The following is a 21,435-nucleotide window of genomic DNA, read 5'->3' on the forward strand; positions in this document are numbered from 1 at the left end:
TTGAAATTTTGACGAGAATTTTTTGTAATTTTTGAACATAATTGAATTTCTGGAAAGCATTCTATTACCTTTGAAAATAATTGAATTTCTGCAATCATTTGTAAATTTTCCAAAATTCAGTTTTTTCCAGTACTTTAATCAAAATCCCTGACTTTTCCCTGAATTCCCTGACCTGTGGCAAATAATAATTTGACATAAAATTCGACAAGGGCTCTAAAGGTATGAAAAAAACGAATATGGCTCAATTTTTTATAGAATAAAAATCTTCCATCTACATTCCTTCAACATGTTGAGAAAAAATCCGAACTGAAATTCTTCTGGAATTTCGATTGAATATTCAAGATCTACATTCCGTGGAATTTTTCTACGTGTAGCGTACCACTCAGGAAAAATTTACTTTATACTGCTTTTCTCCTTGAAAAAATATACCTTGAAAAAATTTTTCTCAATCAAAAAAAGCATAATTTTTTTTTATATTTCAATACGGATTTTTAATTTATTAATTCTTCAAACAATGCAAAATGAAAAAGAGACTGGAATTATAGAAAATTTGCAAATAATTGAATTCCTGTGAAATTTTTATTATTTTATGACAATAATTAAATGTTTGTCAAGAATTTTATTAAAATTTTTGAAAATAATTGAATTTTGGAGAAAAATTTTATTATTTCTAAAAATAATTGAAATTTTTTTTAAATTTTTTAACATAATTGAATTTCTGAGAAGAATTTTATTATTTTTGAAAATTATTTGAATTTCTGCAATCCTTTGAAATTTCTCTAAAATTTTCCAAATTATATCGTACAATTTACGAACTTCTCGTGCTTTTCCAATCAAATTACGGACCTTTTTAAAAAAAAAACGGACTTTTACGGACTTGAAGCAAATTTACGGACCTAGTTCGAGCCCTGGAGTGTGTAACACTTTTAAAATGTATCGCAAATTAAATTTAGCAAATTGGATATCTGTAACTAATTGTAAAATACTTTACATCTATTAAAAGCTTGAAACTAACTAAAATATTAAGACTACTTTGAAAACTAGCTTAAGGATTAGTATAATACTCCGAATTAAGGATGATGTTCCATCAAATTTAATATGAAAATCCAATTCCCAACCATTAAGTTCTCCAATCCATGTGAATAGAATTCATCACTTCATTTATTACTGTTATTCATTGGGCAAAAAGAAAAGGAAAATTTGTTAAATAAAATAAATTTTTTTCGTGACAAGTGAAAACGTTTTGCTAAGAATGGATTTTTCGTAGGTACATTCAACAAACGTTAATTGCAGATGAGCCGAGAATTTTTTCATTCTTTTCCTATTTCTTCTCACATTGACATAGGTAATTTTGCAGACGCGACGATTATTCAGACTGGCAAACACACAGACATTTACACAAACTCGCCTAGAGAGAAATGAGGAAGAGAGCGCGAGAGAGACAGTTGTTTAAAAAGAGCATGCGCTGAACACGATCCTTAGAGAGATCCGAGATTTCAGAGATTCGTTTCTCGGTCAGGTTTACATAGGAAAAGTACACAAGACACGAACCTAACTAGTGCACGCTTGCATAGAGTTGCACACGCGTATACACCAAGTTGGCAATAGGCCATCTAAATCCTCTCTGATCTTCCACTTCAAAAAAAAAATAAAAATCATTACTTATTTGATTTCATGAAATATGATTATCTGCCTCGTTCCCGCATACTTCTCTACCCCAACGCTGTCAAGTTATCTCGAATTCAAAAATACAGAAAGAGAACTATTTTTAATAGAAATAGTTGGTGTACAAAATTATATCCACACTCTCTAAAATCGAATCAGTTAAAAATAACTGATTTAGAAGCAAACAGTCAGTCACTGATTTAAATTGTAATATTTCTACTGACATTTAGTCAAAAATAACTGATGATGTTTCAGTAAATTTTCTTTTGACTTATTCAATTAGTCGAGTTTAATTAAATTTTCAGTAACTTTTTTTTACCGAAAATCAGTTATTTTTTACTGATTTAGAAGCAAAAAGTTTTCAATTAATATATTTAAAAATATAACTATATTCAAAAACATGTTTCAAAAATCTAACTTATTCAGAATTTTTAATTAAAATTTTTTAAAATTCAACTTTTCTAAACCTTTAATTTTCAACTTTTTGAAATTCTTTCTGTATTAATAATATTAGTAAATAATTTAACATTCTAAAATATAAAAATAATTACTTATAAATTGAGGCCTTGGATCCAATAACTCGCCCGACGCTCGAAGGCACGCGCTAATGCCAGTCGGGTAGCAGTGTGTGGCCCAGAGGCGCTCACTGCTCACTGACTGGCAGTTGCGCGTTCCTCCGAGCGTCGGGCGAGTTATTGGATCCAAGGCCTCAATTATTATAGAAAAACGAATTCATATTAATGCAAAATACTGTTTTTAAAAAATTTATTTTCAAAGAAAAACATAACTTTAATTGTTTTAATGTCTCATTCTATTTAGAATTAAAAAATAAATTTTTAGAAAATTTAGTATCACTTTTATTCAAATTAGTTCAAATATTTACTAATTCTAATTTAGAGAATAAGATTTTTGATAATATTATTGCAAAAAAAAATTTATAAATTAATTTATTTTTCACTATTTTATATGTGAAATTCTTTCTTTTCTTAAATAACATTTTATATTAATTTTCATATTACTTTTTCTAATTTTTGTAACTTTTTAAAATTTTGAATATGAAATAATTTGATTTTGTCTTAGAATTTTATTAAACTTTTTGAAAATAATTCAATTGTTTTGAAGAATTTTATGCGGAAATTTTGTAAAAATAATTAAATTTTCTTGATGAATTCAATTATTTTAAAATTGTATTGACAATAAAATTAAATTCTTAGAATTGAATTATTTTTTTCAATATGAAAATAATATTGAATTCTTGCAAAAATTTTATCGAAGAATTTAATTAAAATTTTATTGAAAATAATTGAATCTCGTGAAAAGAATTTTATTAAAATTTTTTTTTGGAAATTTTCTATCGGAAATTATTGTGCACTGTAAAATTTATCTTCGGAAGTAGTAAAATTTTTTCATGAAAAAGTTACACCGGAAATAGTAAAATTTTCCTGAAAAGCTAGACAGTTTACATTTTACCTTGAAACTATGTACAAAATTTTATAGTTTCTCCACAAACGATAATTGTATTTTAAGTTTTGAATGTAAAGGTGCAAAAAATAGTTTTTTTTTAGAAGGAAAAGAAATTTTTTTTTAGGACAATTATTCTTCTTCTTAGAGAGAACGTTTCCCTAGCTTCTATTGATATCGCTAAAAAATGCAAACGGAAATTAATAAAATCTAGAAAATTTACGCACAAAAAATAGCGTCTTTTCAATGAGGAATGCAATCAATCGATATGTCAAGATTTTTCTTTTTACTCTTAATGAGTCTTTCAATAGAAATCCCTGCTTGTCAATATTCTCAACTCGTTGACCCTTTTTAGATTATTCGAAAATTACACACCCACTAACACTTAGAATTTATCTATAGTATATATATTTATATGTATGCATGCATATACACAGAGATCTCATAATATGATGATCGATATGGAATTACATGAATTTCGTTCGTCATTGCGCCTCGAGAATTCTGCACATCATTCATCAGAGGAGCCGCACAGCTTTAAGTGAGTAGAAATTCAACGCCCACTCGTATATCGTATTTATGCGACAGAGGATAAAATTTCAAATAATTCAATGGAATTAAAGAAGAATAAACCATCAAAACTGGTGTATAAATTAATATAAGTTGCAAGCTTGCGAATTTTCACTTGGGACTATTTTTTCAAGATAAAAAAATTATATGTAAATAAATAGGTGATATTTTTGATGTTTCGATTAATTTTATGAAACCCACTCTAATAATCAACGCTGATAAATTATTGACAATTTTCAGAGTGGATAATTTAGGATTTGCCAAACATTTAGAGCGCCATCAGTTGCCCACAATAATTACTGACATCAATAGTAAATTTAATTATTTATTTTTATTTCACTTTAGTTCAATATTTTTGACATCAGAACCTCAAAAAAATTGTTTTTTTTATTATTAATTACAAAGCAATAAAAATATTCTACATTCAAATGGAATACTTTTGTCTGAAGAGGAAAAATTGAAATTATATTAGAAGAGCATTTTTCGTCTAATTATGAGATTACTTTTTTTAAAGTGTGGTTTCTTTAACGAAAAAAGAGTATAATTTTCAAAACCAAACAAAGAAATTTTTCTAAGGCAGACTTCGCACTCGATATTTAATTTTAAAAAAGTATCAAAAAGTAGTTTTTAAACTAGAAAAAAGTAGTAAAAAAGTAGCTATCGAAAAATTAAACTTGACGACCAAAAAAACTCATTTTAGACACTTCACAAAACTAATAAAAATTCCATTCTATACTTTTTCCTAATTTTCATCAAAAATATTTACTTCTTTTTTATCCTGATATTAAATATTGAATTCCTGCAACGAATTTTATAATTCATGAAAGAATTTAAATATTTATAAAAATAATTTAATTCTTGCGAAGAATTTTATAAAAATTTTTAAATAATAATTCATTTCTTTCGACTAATCTTATGCAAATTCTAATTTAAATAATTGAATTCCTGAGAAATTTTTATTATTCATGAAAAAATTGAATTCTTACAAAGATTTTTACAAAAAAATTTTGAAATAATTGATTTCTATTTGGAAATTTTATGAAAATAGTAGATATTGAAAATTATTGAATTGGGAAAAGTTTTTAAAAATAATTAAATTTTACAAAGAATTCTATTAAAATTTTTGCAAAACTTGAATGTCTTGTGGTATTTTATTGATTTTTTTTGAAAATAATTGAATTCCTAAAAAGCATTTTATTATTTATGAAAATAATTGAATTCTTGAGAACGATTTTATTAGAATTTTTAAAAATAATTGAATTTTCAAGAAGAAATTTTTTACTTTTAAAAAAAATTCAATATGTGTACTGAATATTGTTATTTATGAAAACAATTGAATTTTCGGGAATAATTATTTTAATAATTATTTATCGACATAATTCAATTCTTTCGAAAAATTATTTATGAAAGTAATTAAATTCTTGAGAAGAATTTTATTTGATTCAAAAAGAATAGGTAATTGAATTATTTCAAAATAATGTAATTAAAATTGTATTTTAAAACAATTGATTTCTTTCGAACAATTTTTTAAAAATATTTGAAAATAATTGAATTCCTGTGAAAAATCTAATATTTTTTTAAATAATTGAATTCCTGTGAAAAATCCTAATATTTTTGTAAATAATTGAATTCTTCCAAAGAATTTAAAAAAAACATTTTTTTTAAATAATTGATTTTTTCGAGCAATTGAAATCTGATTTTTTAAAATAATTACATTTTTTGAGCAATTTCTGTCAAATTGTATTAAAAATAATTTAAATCCTGTTGATGAATTTTATTATTTATGAAAATAATTGAATCCCTTGTAAAAAATTATTATTATTTTTAAAAATAATTGAATTCCTGAAAAAAGAATTTGATTATTTATGAAAATAATTGAATTATTCAGAAAAATTTTATTAAAATGTTTATAAAGAATTGAATTTCTGTGAAAAATGTTTTGTTATTTTTTCAAATAATTGAATTCTTCATAAGAATTTTATAAAAATTTTTTCAAATAATTGATTTTTTCGAAATATAATAAATATTTTGAAAATTTCATTTTAAATAATTGAATTCTTGTGGAAAACTTTATTTGTTAAAATAATTGAATTTTTCGATTAATTAATTTAAAATATAATTAAAAATCATTAAAATTCTTCAAAGAATTTTATAATTTATGAAAGTAATTGATTTTTGGATGAATTTTATCAAATTTTTTTTAATTATTAAATTCTTTTGCGAAATTTCATGAAAATTAGTAGATATTGAAAGTAATTGAGATTCGAATATTTTTTGAAAATAATTAAATCTTTTTAAAGAATTTGAGTATAATTTTTGAGAATAGTTTTTTTATTTCTAGTATTAGCGAATTTAAAGTAGTGGAAATTCTTTAAAAAAAACAGAAATATTAGCTTTTAGTGGCTGAAATCTAAAAAAAGTACCCAAATAGTAGCATAATAACGTAAAAAAAGTAGTAAATAGTAGGTTTTAGTAGATGAGTGCAAAGCCTGTAAGGATATTAAATTGAGACAAAAAAACGAATCAAAAGTGTTGCGAAGCAATATTTTGATTCGTTTTTTGTCTCAATTTGACATCCTTAAAAAAACTGAGAAAAAAATTCATTCGTACAAAACAAGGGAAAAATTATCTTCATATAACAAGATAATACTTTAATACTCTTCGAATAAGCTGAATTTATATTGCCTATTAATCTTCTTCTCTTAAGATCAAAAGCATTGTACGAAAATTCAATCATACTGAAAAGTCAATGATTAAATTTTCATGACACATTTATGGTATATGACGCATATATATCTGTATATATATACACATATTCTGAATCTAGCTGGAATCTAGCAAAGTTAAACGTTTATAATCTAGTTGAATGTAACAAAGCCTTTGATGTGGTACAGCCTATTGTTCATGTCAACTACATAACTAAATTGTATAACTCACACGGAATAGTTGATCTCTCTTTCTCTCTTGATTCTCTCATCGCATATATAAAATATGTATATTCAAGGAAAGTGTGGAGGAGACAGGAATATTTTCAAGAATCAATACCTCCATTCGCCTGATGTATGAATATGGAACAATTCAATTGTTCTCGAAATAAAGTCACATCTTCGAAAATTCTTAAATTCTCAAGGAATTTTTACAAAGATCGTTCGTGTTAATAAAGGAATTTAGTTATATTGAAAGATGATTTTCATATTTTTGCAATATTATCAATATCTACTGATATAATTTTAATTAAAGAACCGAAACAGTTTAATTAAAATTTAATTCGATACCTTCAGGCGAAAGAAGAAACCCTCTTTCACGTTGGACGTCTATAAAAAAATTGCTCATTTAAAACAAACGAACCCTATTTTTTATAACCTCACTACATTTAAAAATTTTCATTTAAAAAATATATATATATAACATTTGCAATTAAATAATAATCAGTTATGCTTTATCAATAGTGTCTGATTACACAGTTCGATGGTTTTAGAGAAGCAACTGAACAATGGTTTTTTTAGACAACCAATCTGAAAGAGAGTTATTTTGCATGGAGATATCGAATTAATTGTATAGGAAATATGAATTTAAATTGAATGCTAATTTAAATTAAAATAAAATAATAATAAAATTATTAATAAAAATTTTTTAAAATTCAAATTAATGTTGTTAATAATAATTATTAATATTAATTAATATCAGGCAACTATTAATAAACCAGCAACAATTCGCCCGCAAAAGCGCGCGGCTAACTTCTTGCTTACTTTTTTTTAAAAAAAGTAGCAGTTTTAAAAATAATAGAATTTAAAAATTTTTATTTCAAATTTTTATTGCAAACACTAAAAAAAAATTAAATTTTGGAGAAATTACAAATAATTACGGAAATTTCATTATTTTCAAAAGTAATAAAATTCTTCTCATAACATTCCATTATTTTCAAAAGTAATAAAATTCTTCTCATAAAATTCAATTATATTCCAAATTTAAAAAAAATTCTCGTCAAAATCCCAATTATCTTTATAAATAACAAAATTCTTCCCCAAAGTTAAATTATTTTCAAAAATATAAATAAAAATCATGTCCTAATTTCAATATTATTTTCAAACAATTTTTTCATTTCAATGATTTTCAATATCTACCTATTAATATAATTTTGACGAAATTACAGTAATAATATTTTTATAATATAAAATAATGATTTTATTACTTTGTCAATAACTATAATTATTATAAAACATGAAGAAATCGATCACTCCGAGTCTTCGACTCGGAGCAATCAATATCTTCTTGTTTTACAAGAAATACTTTTACAAGTTGTTTAATTTCAAAAAGCTTTTAATTTGATATTTTTGAAATTTAACTATTTCTAAAAATTACTATTTCTCCCAAAATTCAATAATTTTAGTTGTTGAAATTTTTAAATGAAATTATTCAAAACTATAATAATCATTTTATGTTAAAATAGAAATGTAAATATTATTATAGTTTTTCAACAAATAGAATTTTTAAACTTCAATTTAAAAATCTTTTAAATTACTTCTAAAAATTCATACCATAGGTATATCCCTTTTAATATTCAATTATAATCTAAAATTTTAACAAAAATTCATTTTTCAATCAATTTTTATTACAAAATTCTACAAGAATTCAATTATTTAAATACAAAAATAAATAATTTATTGAATAATTAAATATTTCTTAAAATTAAATTCTAATAAACAAATTATATCTAATTGTTCTTTAATAATATTAAAATTCTTTTGAAGAATTTTCAAGAATAAATGAATTTCTCGCAGAATTTATTGAAAATTGTATTAAAAATGAAATTCAAAATAAATTAAATTAAATAAATAAATTCGGGTGAAAATTTTATTTTTTATGAAAATAATAGATAAAAAAAAACAAGAAAATAATTGAATTTTTCGAAAGAATCACAATTTTAAAAAATAATAATAATAATAATTGAATTTTATAACTTAAGAAACCAATTGAATTCTTGCGACGAATTTTATTAACATTTTTTTTAAAGAATTGAATTCTTTTGAAAAATTTTTTTACTATAGTAAATTTTAAAAATAATTGAATTATTACAAAGAATTTTATAACACTTTTCGAAAATAATTAAATTCTTTCAAGAAAATTTAATTAAAAATGTATTGCAAATAATTATTAAATTCTAATAAACAAATTATATAAATTTTTTAAAAATAATTGAATTATTTGAAAAATTTTAATAACATTTTTAAGAATAATTGCATTTTTGCAACGAATTTTATTAAAATTTTTAAAAATAATTGAATTCCTGAGAAGAATTTTATTATTTATAAAAATAACTGAATTTTCGCCAAGATCTTTATTAAATTTTTTTTAAATAATTGAATTCTTGCGAAGAATTTTATAAAAATCTTTTTAGTTAATTGATTTTTTTCAAAGAATTTTATGAAAATTGTACTTTAAATAATTTAATTCCTATAAAAATTTTACTATTTAAGGAAATAATTGACTGTTTCCAAAGAATTTTATAAAAAAATTGTCAACAGTATTAAAATTGATAACATTTTTCTGTTACAGTTACATCGAAACAGAAAGATACTCGTCATCTGCTCGCGATATGACAGTAATTTTGAAACGAGCCACAGACAGTCCTAACGATGAAGAATACATGGATGTTTCATTTTATTTCCACGATGGTAAGCAATAGTTGAATAATTTTCGAAACTTTGTCGCATGTTTTCAACTTCTTTTTTTTCTTTATTAATTTTTTTTTTAATTTTTATGCCAACGTTTTCATCAGCACAATATGTATCATAAATTTACCATTCAAAATGATTCTCGAGTATATTAACTTAAATTGGTAATTAACTAATTAATTTAATTTACTAAAATGAAAATAAACTTTCCTCTAACTAAAATGTTTACAATACATTTAGTTGTAGTAAACAATATTCACTTAATTAAAATTTCTCATGTATATATTTAACCCATAAATGCATTTCACCTCCTGCAATAATTATGAAATTTAGAAAAAATTTAATTTAATTAACATGAAAAGTTTTGTTATAAAAACGAATTTTTTTTAAAATAAAACTCTTCATGTATGTAATTAAAAACTACAATTAAATTTCATTTTTAAATTGACTTTAAATGTTCCCATCATTTTAATAAAGCAATTACATTGACAAAATAAAAATTTAGTAGTCTTCTCGAGAATTCATTTATTTTACTAAATAATAAAATTCTTCGAAGGAATTCTATTATTATCAAATTTTTTGATAAAGTATTTTGCAACAATTTAATGATTTTCAATAAATTAATTTCAAAAATGGAAATTATTGAAAAAAAATTATTAGAAAAGTTAGGAAACAAAAAAGCAAACAACAACTAACTTCAAAGTACGAACAAATTACCGGAATACACTGATTATTAATATAGATTTTTAAAAATGGAAATTATTGAAAAAAAATTATTAAAAATGTTAGGAAGCAAAAAAGCAAACAACAACTAACTTCAAAGTACGAACAAATTACCGGAATACACTGATTATTAATATAGATTTTTAAAAATGTACTCTTAAAATTTTTAAAATGCAAAATAAAAAAAAATAATTAAGAAAAATTTATTTAGAATGAAAAAATAATTTAAAATTAAAAAAATGGTAATTTTTTCTAAAATTCGAAATCTAAATATACTTTTTATAAATTTAGATGATTTTCAAATAAGAATTCCGGATTATAATTGACACATTCAAACACACACGCACACATACAGAAACGCACACAGACATTGTCGTCAAGTTCTCGTGATAATTTAAACAAGCCATAAAGGTGAACCCAGTTCCAGATTACCTGTTGTAATTTCATGATGATTGTTAATCCTATGTTTCCACTTAAGCTCTGCTCTTTGCTAGTGTGCGACCCATTTAACAGAATGCTACCAATTACCTGTTACTAATTAATGCCGAGACGTATCGACATATTGTTGTCAAAGTGTAAGCCGCAATTGCTTACATAGAGACACTAGAAACAGTCCACTAGATATATATACACCTAAAGTTGACAATGATTAGCTTTCAGTTCAACACGAATCGTCCATAAATTTACAATATAATTTACTCAATAATTATTACCAATCAAAGTTTCATATTTGTTTGAAATTTCAAAAAAAATTAAACATTTCATAAAATTAGTACAGGGTTGCCACAGGTCAGGGAAGTCAGGGAAATTATAATTGGTCAGGGAAAAGTCAGGGATTTTTATTAAAAGTACTGGAAAAAATTAAATTTTTAGAATTTATAAGAAAATTATGAATTTTTGAGTCTTTTTTGTTTGCCTCATAAACTATGAAATTGACAAGAATTATAATACAAAACCTTAAGTGAAATTAGATTTCAAGAATAAACACAATAACTTTAGAAAGCAATAATTTTGCAGATTTCAATTTAAAATTCGAATTAATTAAATATATAATCAATCGTATTGAACACCATTGAATTGGAAAAATATTTATCCACAGGGGAAAAGATACATAGAAGAAAGTCAAATATGTGTGTTTTTTTATCTGGAGATATTCCAATCAAAACGAGTATTTGAAAAAGTGAGAATTAAAAAAAAAGGTTGTCTTTTAAACGTGCGAGTAAAATTAGGTCGCAGTGTCGATAAATGACCATTGTGTGATTACACTTTCATATATGAACACACATATTACATTTTCCACACCCTCACACTTTACTGAGTCAACATAATCACTCTATTTCTGGATTCAAGTCCTAACGAACGTGCAAAATTATTACACTAAATATTCGGTGCTAAAAACTCTTTTCGAAATTTACAAAGTTATGATTTCTATACTGATTTAGTTAATTAATACAAAAGGTACTAATTGTATTTATAAACAAGTGTTATTTTATATCAACAAGTATTAATATTGTTTACAACTCTCTAAATTTGAATTAGTAAATCTATATAATCAATCTATTCCGGTAATCTGTTCGCAGTTTGAAGTTAGTTGCTGTTTGCTTTTTTGTTTCCTAACTTATTAAATAATAATTTTTCGTTTTAAATCATTTTCATTTTTAAAATTAATTTATTAAAAATCATGGAATTGTTGCAAAAAACGTTATCAAAAAATTTGATAATAATAGAATTACTTCAACAAATTTTTATTATTTAGTAAAATAATTGAATTCTCATGAAGAAATATGTTAAAATTTTTTATAATTCTAATTAAACTCATTTTGAAGAATATCTTTGAATTTTTTTTTAAATAATGGAGTTTCTTTAAAAGTTTTAATTAAAAATCTTAAAAATAATTGAATTTTATGAACAATTTCTTTCGAGTTTTTAAAATAATTGTGTTGTTAATAATAATTGAAATTAAACATTTAATTATTGAATTTTATTAAAATTTTTGAAAATTCTTTTGAAAAATTTTATAACGAAAAAAATTAAATTTTTTTGAAAATAATTGAATTCTTTTGAAATTTTTTATAACGAATTAAGAACAAAAATTGAATTCTTTCGTGAAATTGTTTTGAATATAATTGAATTTTTGCAAAAAATTTTACTATTTATGAATATAATTAAATTGTTTCAAAGGATTTATTAAAATTTTAGAAAATAATTGATTTTTTTTGAAAAATATTATTAAAAATTTTTAAAATAATGGAATTCTTTCATGAAATAATTGAATTTTTGCAAAGAATTTTACTATTTATAATTATAATACTACCTTTTCGAACAAAGAATCCTTTTATCTTTTAAAACAAAAATAATTGCAACAAATAAAATTATTTTAAGTAAATAAAAGTAAAATAATTTTTAAATTTTGCTAAATTTAATTAATTTTAATTAATTAATTAATTTTACTATAAATGGTCTCATTTCAAATAGTTATGTAGTTTTATATTAATAAGAAAAATAGTGAAACTTTATTTTTTAATACGAATTATTTTTATTTGAAATAATTTTTTAAAATTGCAAAAGAATAACAATTTGAAGTGTTAAAAAGTTTAGAATAATTTTAAAACACCCTGTATAGATAATTTAAAACAAATTTTTCTTTCCTCGTCATCAGTATATAAGCAAAAAAATTGATGACAACAGTTTAATTGTAATTTAAGTTTTAATTAAACTTGTCTTTGAGTTTAATCTTAAACACCCCCCCCCCTCCCCCTCTCCTCCCTTTCACTATCTCACTCTATTTCTCTGATGAGTTTAAGTTTAATTGTTATTAAACTAATCTGTTAATTAATTAAAGAAAATCGGAAGGAAATAAGAAAAAGACACTAATGCAAAACACAAATCGTGGAAAGGGGATTAAAAAAAAATGTAATTTAAAGTGTGTAAAAGTAACACAATGGGGGTTTAAAAAAAAAGAAGAAGGAAAGTAAAAAAAGAAAAAGAAACAAAGACGTCTTGTGAAGAAGATCTTAGACGAAGCGTGAGATAAAGCAGACAGAGACTTGGCTTTATGTATTGTATATTCTTCGGGGTTTAACAATTTTAACATGTCAATACCTAGTATACCGTTAAGTTTTCTTTTTCCATTGTTTTCGCAGTCTCAGCTTTAAAAAAAAAGAAAAAAATTCCTAAAGGATGGCATTTTCACTCAGAAGGCAATCTTTTTTTTTCAGAAAGCAATCTTCACTCTCTAAGTCTAAATTAGTTGAAAACTACTAACTTTACTAATGAAAAGAAAAAATAATTAACTAATTAAAATTTGTTTCGCTTTTCTAATAATTTTAATTAAAAATTTGGAAAATAATTGAATTAAAGAAAAAATTTTTTCATTTTTTTAAAATAATCTTGACTGTTTAAAATTGTAATTGAAGTTTGATTAATTCAATTTTATTAAAATGTATACCAATTGAATTTCTGCAAATAATTTTACGTAATTGAATCCATCCAAAGAATGTTATTATTTATGAAAATAATTAAATGTTTGCGTAGAATTTTATTAAAAAGGAGGAGGGTCTATAAGGCCTATTTTCTGCCCACTTCAAATTTTTATTTAAAAGCTTGAAATAAATTTTCCGCCAAAGAAAAATGATAATTATGATGATTGAAGGTTAAATGAGGGTGTTTGGAGAATATTAACCCTTAAATAATAAGGGTTTTCGAATAAAAAATGGGTAAAAAATAAGGGTAAAAAAATTTTCAATTATGAATTAATTGGCTCGAAACTTGTTACTCAGGGGTTTTTGGGGTCGCTGATTACGAATCTGGTGTTAGTTTTTCAAAATTGAAAATGGCGGATCCAATATGGCGGACGACTTTTTTAAAACATGAATTAATTCGCTTGAAAATCATTACTCGGGGGTTTTTAGGGTCGCTGATTACGAATATGATGTTAGTTTTTCAAAATGGTGTACGACTTTTTTAAAAAATGAATTAATTGTCATGAAAATCGTCACTCGGGGGTTTTTGGGTCCTGGATTACGAATCTGATGTTAGTTTTTCAAAATTAACATCATATTCGTAATCAGCGACCCTAAAAACCCCCGAGTAATGATTTTCAAGCGAATTAATTCATATTTTAAAAAAGTCATCCGCCATATTGGATCCGCCATTTTGAATTTTGGAAAACTAATACCAGATTCGTAATCAGAGACCCCAAAAACCCCTGAGTAACGAGTTTCAAGCCAATTAATTCATAATTGAAAATTTTTTTACCCTTATTTATACCCATTTTTTATTCGAAAACCCTTATTATTTAGGGGTTAATATTCTCCAAATACCCTCATTTAACCTTCAATCATCATAATTATCATTTTTCTTTGGCGGAAAATTTATTTCAAGCTTTTAAATAAAAATTTGAAGTGGGCCGAAAATAGGCCTTATAGACCCTCCTCCTTTTAATAATAATTGAATTGTGGAGAAAAATTTAATTATTTATAAAGATAATTGAAATTTTGAGGAGAATTTAAAAAAATTTGTGAACATAATTGAATTTCTGCGAAGAATTTTATTACTTTTGAAAATAATTGAATTGTTTTTTAGAATGTTATGGAAATTTATTAAAATAATTGGATTCTTGAGAAGAACTTTTTTTAAAAATAATATTTAAAAGAATTTAGTAAATCTGAAGAATTTTGCTACTTATGGAAATAATTGAATTCTTTCGACGAATTTTAATAAAATTTTTAAGAATAATTGCATTTTTCGAGGAATTTGATTAAAATTGTATTAAAAATAATTGAAATTCTACTATTAAATGAGTTCTACTATTTATGAAAATGAAGAAATTTTTAAAAATAAAATTATATTACGGTGACTAACTTTCCTTGATTATTTTCGAAAAATTCAAATAAAATTCTTTAAAAGAATTTAATTATTTTTAATAGAATGTAAAGAAATTTCAATTATTTCAAAAATTTTCAATTATTTGTTTATAAAAATTCAATTATCTTGAAACAATAGAATTGAAAAATTTTTAAAATCTTATTTTTCAGAATTTTAAAAAAAATTTTGCGAAAATTCAATTTTATTAAAATATTTTAAGTGCGTATCTTTTTTTAAATTAACTAATAAAAATTTTAATTATTAATCTTCGCACTAAGAAACATTAATACATTAGAATGTGACTCTTTATAAAATTCAATTATTAATCAATTATTAAAATAAAATACTTTGAAAATTCGATTTGTTAAAAAGTTTTTAATGAAATTCTTTAACAAATTTAATTATTTTCAGTTGAATTTCACAAAATTTCTATTAATTCGATATTTTTTTATAAATTTATTTACTAACTATATTTGAATCAGTGACTGATTTTTTACTATAAAATTAATTATTTTGAACTAATTAAAATTTAGAGAACAGTATAAATATCTATGAAAATTGAAATAAGTGATTTTATAAAAACAAATTAAAATAAGAAAACTTTTTTTAAATTGGTGAAAAAATTTCTGGCTTATTCCCGGTTTTCCCGGTCAAATTAAAGAAGAAATATTATTAACAAAGTATTTTAAAATTTTTCAGAAAGGGAAGGTGGCACTCGACAGCCGGAAAGTGTTTGCGATGTCGAATATTATGGCCTAACATCTCCAGCTCAGGGTTCCGTAGTTCATCCGGAACCACAAAGATTATTTGTAAAGGACGGACCTGTTAAATGCCGACAACTTTTTATTCCTGCCGCCAATCAATCAGTTATTATAACGGTAAAAAAAGCAATTTCCACAAAAAAGCAATTTTTAAAATGATTAACAAAATTTCACTATTTTTAAAATAATTAAAATAGTTAATATATATTTCAAGTATAGTTTAAATATAAAATGAAATATTTATTAACTTAAAAGAAACTCATGAAAACGACGAATATTAATTTTTACTCCAGTTTTAATTAAAATTATTTCCTATGATAAAAAAGAGAAAATTAATTTTAAAATGAATAAATTGACATTTTAATTAACTTTCCCTTTATATGCATTTAATTCTCAAATTTCTTTTGACGATGATAATAATAAAATAAATTATATAAAATTAATTTAACATTAAAGGTGGAAAGTTCAGAGAAGGAAATTCGCAATCATACTTGTTCAACAGAATGTGGCGACAGTGGATGTCGTTGTACAATTAGTTCAAATTTAATTAATAAAACAATGGATGCAATAGATCATTTGCTACTCGTCTCCGATACTGGCCATGTTGTTCATTGCCTTTGTGGAAATTATCAAGTAAGTAGAAATTATTAATTTCCAAAAAAATGTTTATATCGCGCGAATTTTTCAATCAATTATTGTTGTTGTTGAATAAAAACAAGAATAATAATTTTCATTAATTAATTAATAGAAATATTGGTAATTATTTATTTTTCTATTTAATAACAAAATCGGGACAATAATTATCAATTTGATTAAATGACTGACTTTTTACTGAATCAAATTAGTTGCGGGTAATTAATTAAACTAATTTTTGTAAAGTGCGAAAGTAATATATTGTGTCAAAAATTGAGAAAAAGCGGAGAAAACAAAAAATATAATTCATTTTTTCTTTTTCTTTTAAATTATATGAAAAGAAATAAGAAATTAAGGGAAACTTTTTTTAAATTACAGGGCTGGTTGCCAGTTGGCATTCGCAGTTCAACGCCAGTTGCCATAGAATGGTCACGATTTTCAACAACTGGACTTTCATTCAAAGCAGCTTACAAGTTTGCTGAAGATGTATTTTGCAAGGATCACGAAACCACGAAATCTGAGGGCGAAGTTCATGTTGGTGATTCTATCAACATTGAATTCAAACTTAATCAGTACTATCAACAAAGATGCACGTGGACTTTGGTTTCACCTACGAACCGTCTTCTCACCATTGAAATTGAATCAAATCAAAGTCGTAAGTTTATCATTTGACAACTAATCTATAGCCCTTTTGCAATTAAAGTTTAGAGAGAATTTACTCATCGCTACACTGTTAACACCATGGCCACTAATCATTATCCAAATAATAATAAGAAGAAGAAGAAGAAGAATAAAATTGTGGGAAAATAAAAATTTGCATAAAGTGTACAATTAGGAAATAAATAAATGAATAAATAATAATAATAAAAAGTAAAAAATAATAATCTTCTTGTATTATATAAAATTATTTCGTTGACCCAATTGATTTGCAAATTCGATAACAAGACCTCAAAGTTCTAGAAATTGAGGTCAGAATTCATACAGACGAAAAGGAAACCACAAATACTTAGCTAACATCAACATTTAGGTCAAGATAAAGAGACTATAACTTCAAAATTTATGTCAAACTTCACGAATTAAGAGACGAACATAATTTAGTTCAAAATCACAAATTAAGAAGCAATTATAATAACAACAAAATTTATGTCAAATTTAAGAGCTTAGAAAACAAACACAATATTTGGAAATTTAGGTCAATAGCATAATTTTAAAATGAAGGTCAAAGTCAAAGGCGAATAAAACTTCAAATATTGATCAATATTTATGATTTGAAACAAAAAGGAAACCCAAAATTTAGGTCTAAGTTCAAAAAAGTCATTAGCATAATTTTAAAATAGAAGTAAAAGGCAAAGATGACTAAAACTTTAAATATTGATGCTTCATGGATTGAGATCAAAAGAAACCTAAAATTTAGTTTCAAGTTAACAAGTTTAACGTAATTCAAGTTTTAAAAAAAATGTTAAATCTTTTGTTTCAGGACCGTGCACAGCTTGGAACCTAACGATACACGAATATAGAAAAAAAGGCGACGGTACAAACGAAGGACCAAGACTCTACACCTTTTGCTCGAGGGACGGTCACAGAACTTTTACTCTTCCCGAGGAAGTAAATAACGCGATAGTTAAGTGAGTTTCTTATAGCAATAGTCCACGATTAAGCTTCACTTCGCCTTAATTTCTTGCAGTGAAAACACCCCTTCCTAACCTAACGACAGTTTTACGACAGTTTCACAATCGCGGTTTGGTCGCAAAGTTGCAACCACAAGTACAAATGCGATTCATTCTGTTTATATACATATATATATGTACACCAATGCGATTGTAAACTCAAGTAGTCCCTGTGTACTAAATTATCCCTCAAGTAAACTTTCTGGTTTGTAAATAATTGTTTATCAAAAACTTTTCACTATTAATCAGCTTCCTTTGACAGGTAGCTTTTTCTTTTTTTTAAACTTATTTCTGTACAATCAAAACAGGGATCGAACCATCAGTGACAATTACGGACCTAGTTCGAGCCCTGTCAAAACAATAATAATATGGAAATTAAGTAGCTTAATAATTTACTAAATGAGTTTAATTAGTTTAATTAGCTAACTCAATTAATAGAAAAATAACCTTCAGAAATGCGGAAAAATACCAAATTTTACATTTTACTATAAGAGTATAGTAAAAGTTACTCTATTTTTTCTGTGTATAGTATTTATATTTTTTTTTTGAAAATTTAAAAACTCTATATTTAAAATAATTTTGACCAATTTTCAATGTTTCTTCTTTTTTTGTTCGTTTTAATAAAAAAATTAAATGGAAAAATTTTAATAATACTCTTCTGGTATAAATTCTTTTTTCAGATTACAAGCTTTAGGAAGAACTGCACCGCAGTATGTAATGAAATGGAGGAGCGAAAAAAATTCTACACAATATCGAAAGCATGGCGAATCACCTGGCATAAGTCACATACCACGAAGCTCAACTGGAATTCGAATTACTTCCGGCAATTTCATTACTATTATAGCCATTCTATTTGGCTGCATTACTTGTTTAAATTATAAAATAGTGTGATTAGAAGACAAAATAAAAAACAAATATTGTCCAAAATTGTAAAATAAATGTAAAATATAATAGATGAAACAATTTACTAATAGAGAAAATTTTTTTAAAGTAAAAGACATAATTTTTTTCTATTTATCTTTTTAACGAATACTTAATTTTTAATTAAAGTATCTAAATTAACTTTTTAATTTAGAGGAATATTTAAACTATATTTTTAATAAAAAATTTAAATTTAAATTAACTTTTAAATTAAAAAAAATATATTGTCTTTCTGACTCTCTAAATTTCAATTAGTAAAAATGTTAACTAATTTGAATCAGTGACTGATATTTTGCCTTTAAATTAGTAAATTATACTAATAAATAGTAATTTATTAGTAAAATAATTTAAAAGCAAAAAGCCAGTCACTAATTTAAATAAGTAAAACATTTTTGCTAATTCAAATTTAGAAAGAACGAATAAAATTTTAATAGAAAACTTTTCTTGTTTAAAAAAATTTTTTCTATGGTAAATATATTGATAATCAATTTGTATAAATTATACAATAAATATTAAATCACAAGTAGTTATAATAATAAAGGGACGAAATTATTATATCACAAGTTTTTGTGCACTTATAATGAAAAAATTGCAATCATTTAATAATGATTATTAATTATTTTTCAAATAATAACCCGGTCTTTATAATTTGCTAAATAAATTTAAAAATTGAAACAAACAAAAACATTCACAGAAAAAATAATAAAAATTACATTATTTGAAAAACAAAAGTCAAGTTCAATGATAATGCATCGAATATTTGAATATTTTTAATTTATTCTACGAAATATTAACAGTTTTGTCTTTTTAAATTATTAAGTGAAATTTAATAATTTAAAAAAAAATTGTTAGTTGTTTACTATTGAAATAAAAACTACAAATTTTTTTATATTAAAAAAGTATTAAATTTTCTATTCTCTAAAAGAAATAAACTAATGGACGTAAATTCAAAATTCCCAGCAAATACAAAAGAAACTTTTCGAATAATTAAAAAGAATTATAAATTTTATTAAAAATTTAATATTAAAAAAAAGAAATTTTTTTTCTAAATCATGTCGTCAAAATATTATTCTCAATTTATTTTATTTTTTTAAATAAAATTCAGCTCAGTAAAAAATAAAAAAAAATTATATAAATTTAACGAATGTACAAAACCTCGTAAGATAGTAGAATTTGTACAGAATACATTGAATTATTGTTATAATGAAAAAACATAAAAAAAAGCCAAGGTGAAAATTGTAAAGTAACATAAAAAGAATTGTAATCATAAAATTTTATAGATAGTTGAAGAGAATGTATTTTACGAAACGAGCTTCGTGTGCGCAAAGCACCCTCAATATAATGTAATGCACTTGATTATCGTCCAGAATTGTAATTGTATTTATCAAAGAAAAAAAAGCAGAAAAAAAAGAAAAAAGACAAAAAAAAATTTTTTTTGGTAGAAAAAGAAACAATTTTTGTTTACTAGATATTTTCAATCTTTACACACTCAATAAAAGAAAGTGGTTTTTTAAGCAAATTTATATCCATTTCTGACTATGTTTACATTTAAATTTCAAGAAAAAAGAAGAATTTTTTAATTCCCAATATCGACAGATAAAATATAAACTAGAAAAGTCAATTATATATAGTAAATAAAAAGAAAATGGAATGCTCAGAAAGTTTTAAGCGCGATAAATTTTAGAACAATTTATTAAACTTTAAATTACTTAAAAATTTACAAAAGACTCGTAATTATAAATTAAAAATGGTTATTTAATAAAATAAAGTTATTAATTAAAAAAGTAATTTAAAAAAGTAAATAAAAAATTTATTGAAAATCTTATTTTAAAAAATACAAAGTTATTAATTATAAATTAACAAACAAATGTTAAATACGAATTTTCAAAACAAAAAATATATTATAGAGTATTTTAATTTTTGTGCCTAATTCTTAAAAAATTACAATAGTTGATAAATAATTTTAGTAAAAATGAGAAAAAAAAGAGAAATGAATAACAGACTAACGTACGACATTATTTCTTTTTTTACTCTCCAAATATGACATAGTCAGTATTGGAATACAAAAAAAATTAATCTTTTTCTTTTTCCACAATATATTCTAAAAATTCTAAAAAAAAAACTATTCCGCAGAATTAATTATTATTCTAAATAAGGATATGTACAAAAATGTACAAAAATCCTTTAAAAATTCTTACAATTAAAAATTTAATCCTTGTAAATATATAATTTTAATCGCGAAAACAGAAAATAAAAAAATCTTCAACCGACTATTGTCAGTACAAAAGAACTAATAATTATTCTGGTGGATGATTGAATTATACGAAAATTTGATTACATTTAAGTAACATCAGATTTCAGGGACAATTTTAATGATATAAATAATAATAATAATTGCGTATATATTGATTTAAATAAACTCCTCACTATATAAATTAATGTACGTAACGATAAAAATAAAAAAAATAAAAAATATATTACAAATTATGAAAA

At 23.3% G+C, this 21,435-nt stretch overlaps 1 protein-coding gene across 1 annotated transcript in view; it reads left to right on the forward strand.

The window, feature by feature from the left end:
- Positions 1 to 18,991, forward strand: part of LOC122512090 — a gene marked incomplete at its 5' end in the record, with an annotated part of 29,505 nt that extends 10,514 nt beyond the window's left edge. The window contains 6 exon segments of the mRNA XM_043627728.1: positions 9,253 to 9,371; positions 15,660 to 15,838; positions 16,178 to 16,354; positions 16,733 to 17,009; positions 17,832 to 17,979; positions 18,702 to 18,991. Of these exon segments, the coding sequence (XP_043483663.1) occupies positions 9,253 to 9,371; positions 15,660 to 15,838; positions 16,178 to 16,354; positions 16,733 to 17,009; positions 17,832 to 17,979; positions 18,702 to 18,912 (1,111 nt within the window).
- Between the last annotated feature and the right edge of the window lie 2,444 nt (positions 18,992 to 21,435).

This window comes from Leptopilina heterotoma, unplaced genomic scaffold, assembly GCF_015476425.1.
Source record: "Leptopilina heterotoma isolate Lh14 unplaced genomic scaffold, ASM1547642v1 Lhet_95, whole genome shotgun sequence".
Classification (NCBI taxonomy): domain Eukaryota; kingdom Metazoa; phylum Arthropoda; class Insecta; order Hymenoptera; family Figitidae; genus Leptopilina; species Leptopilina heterotoma.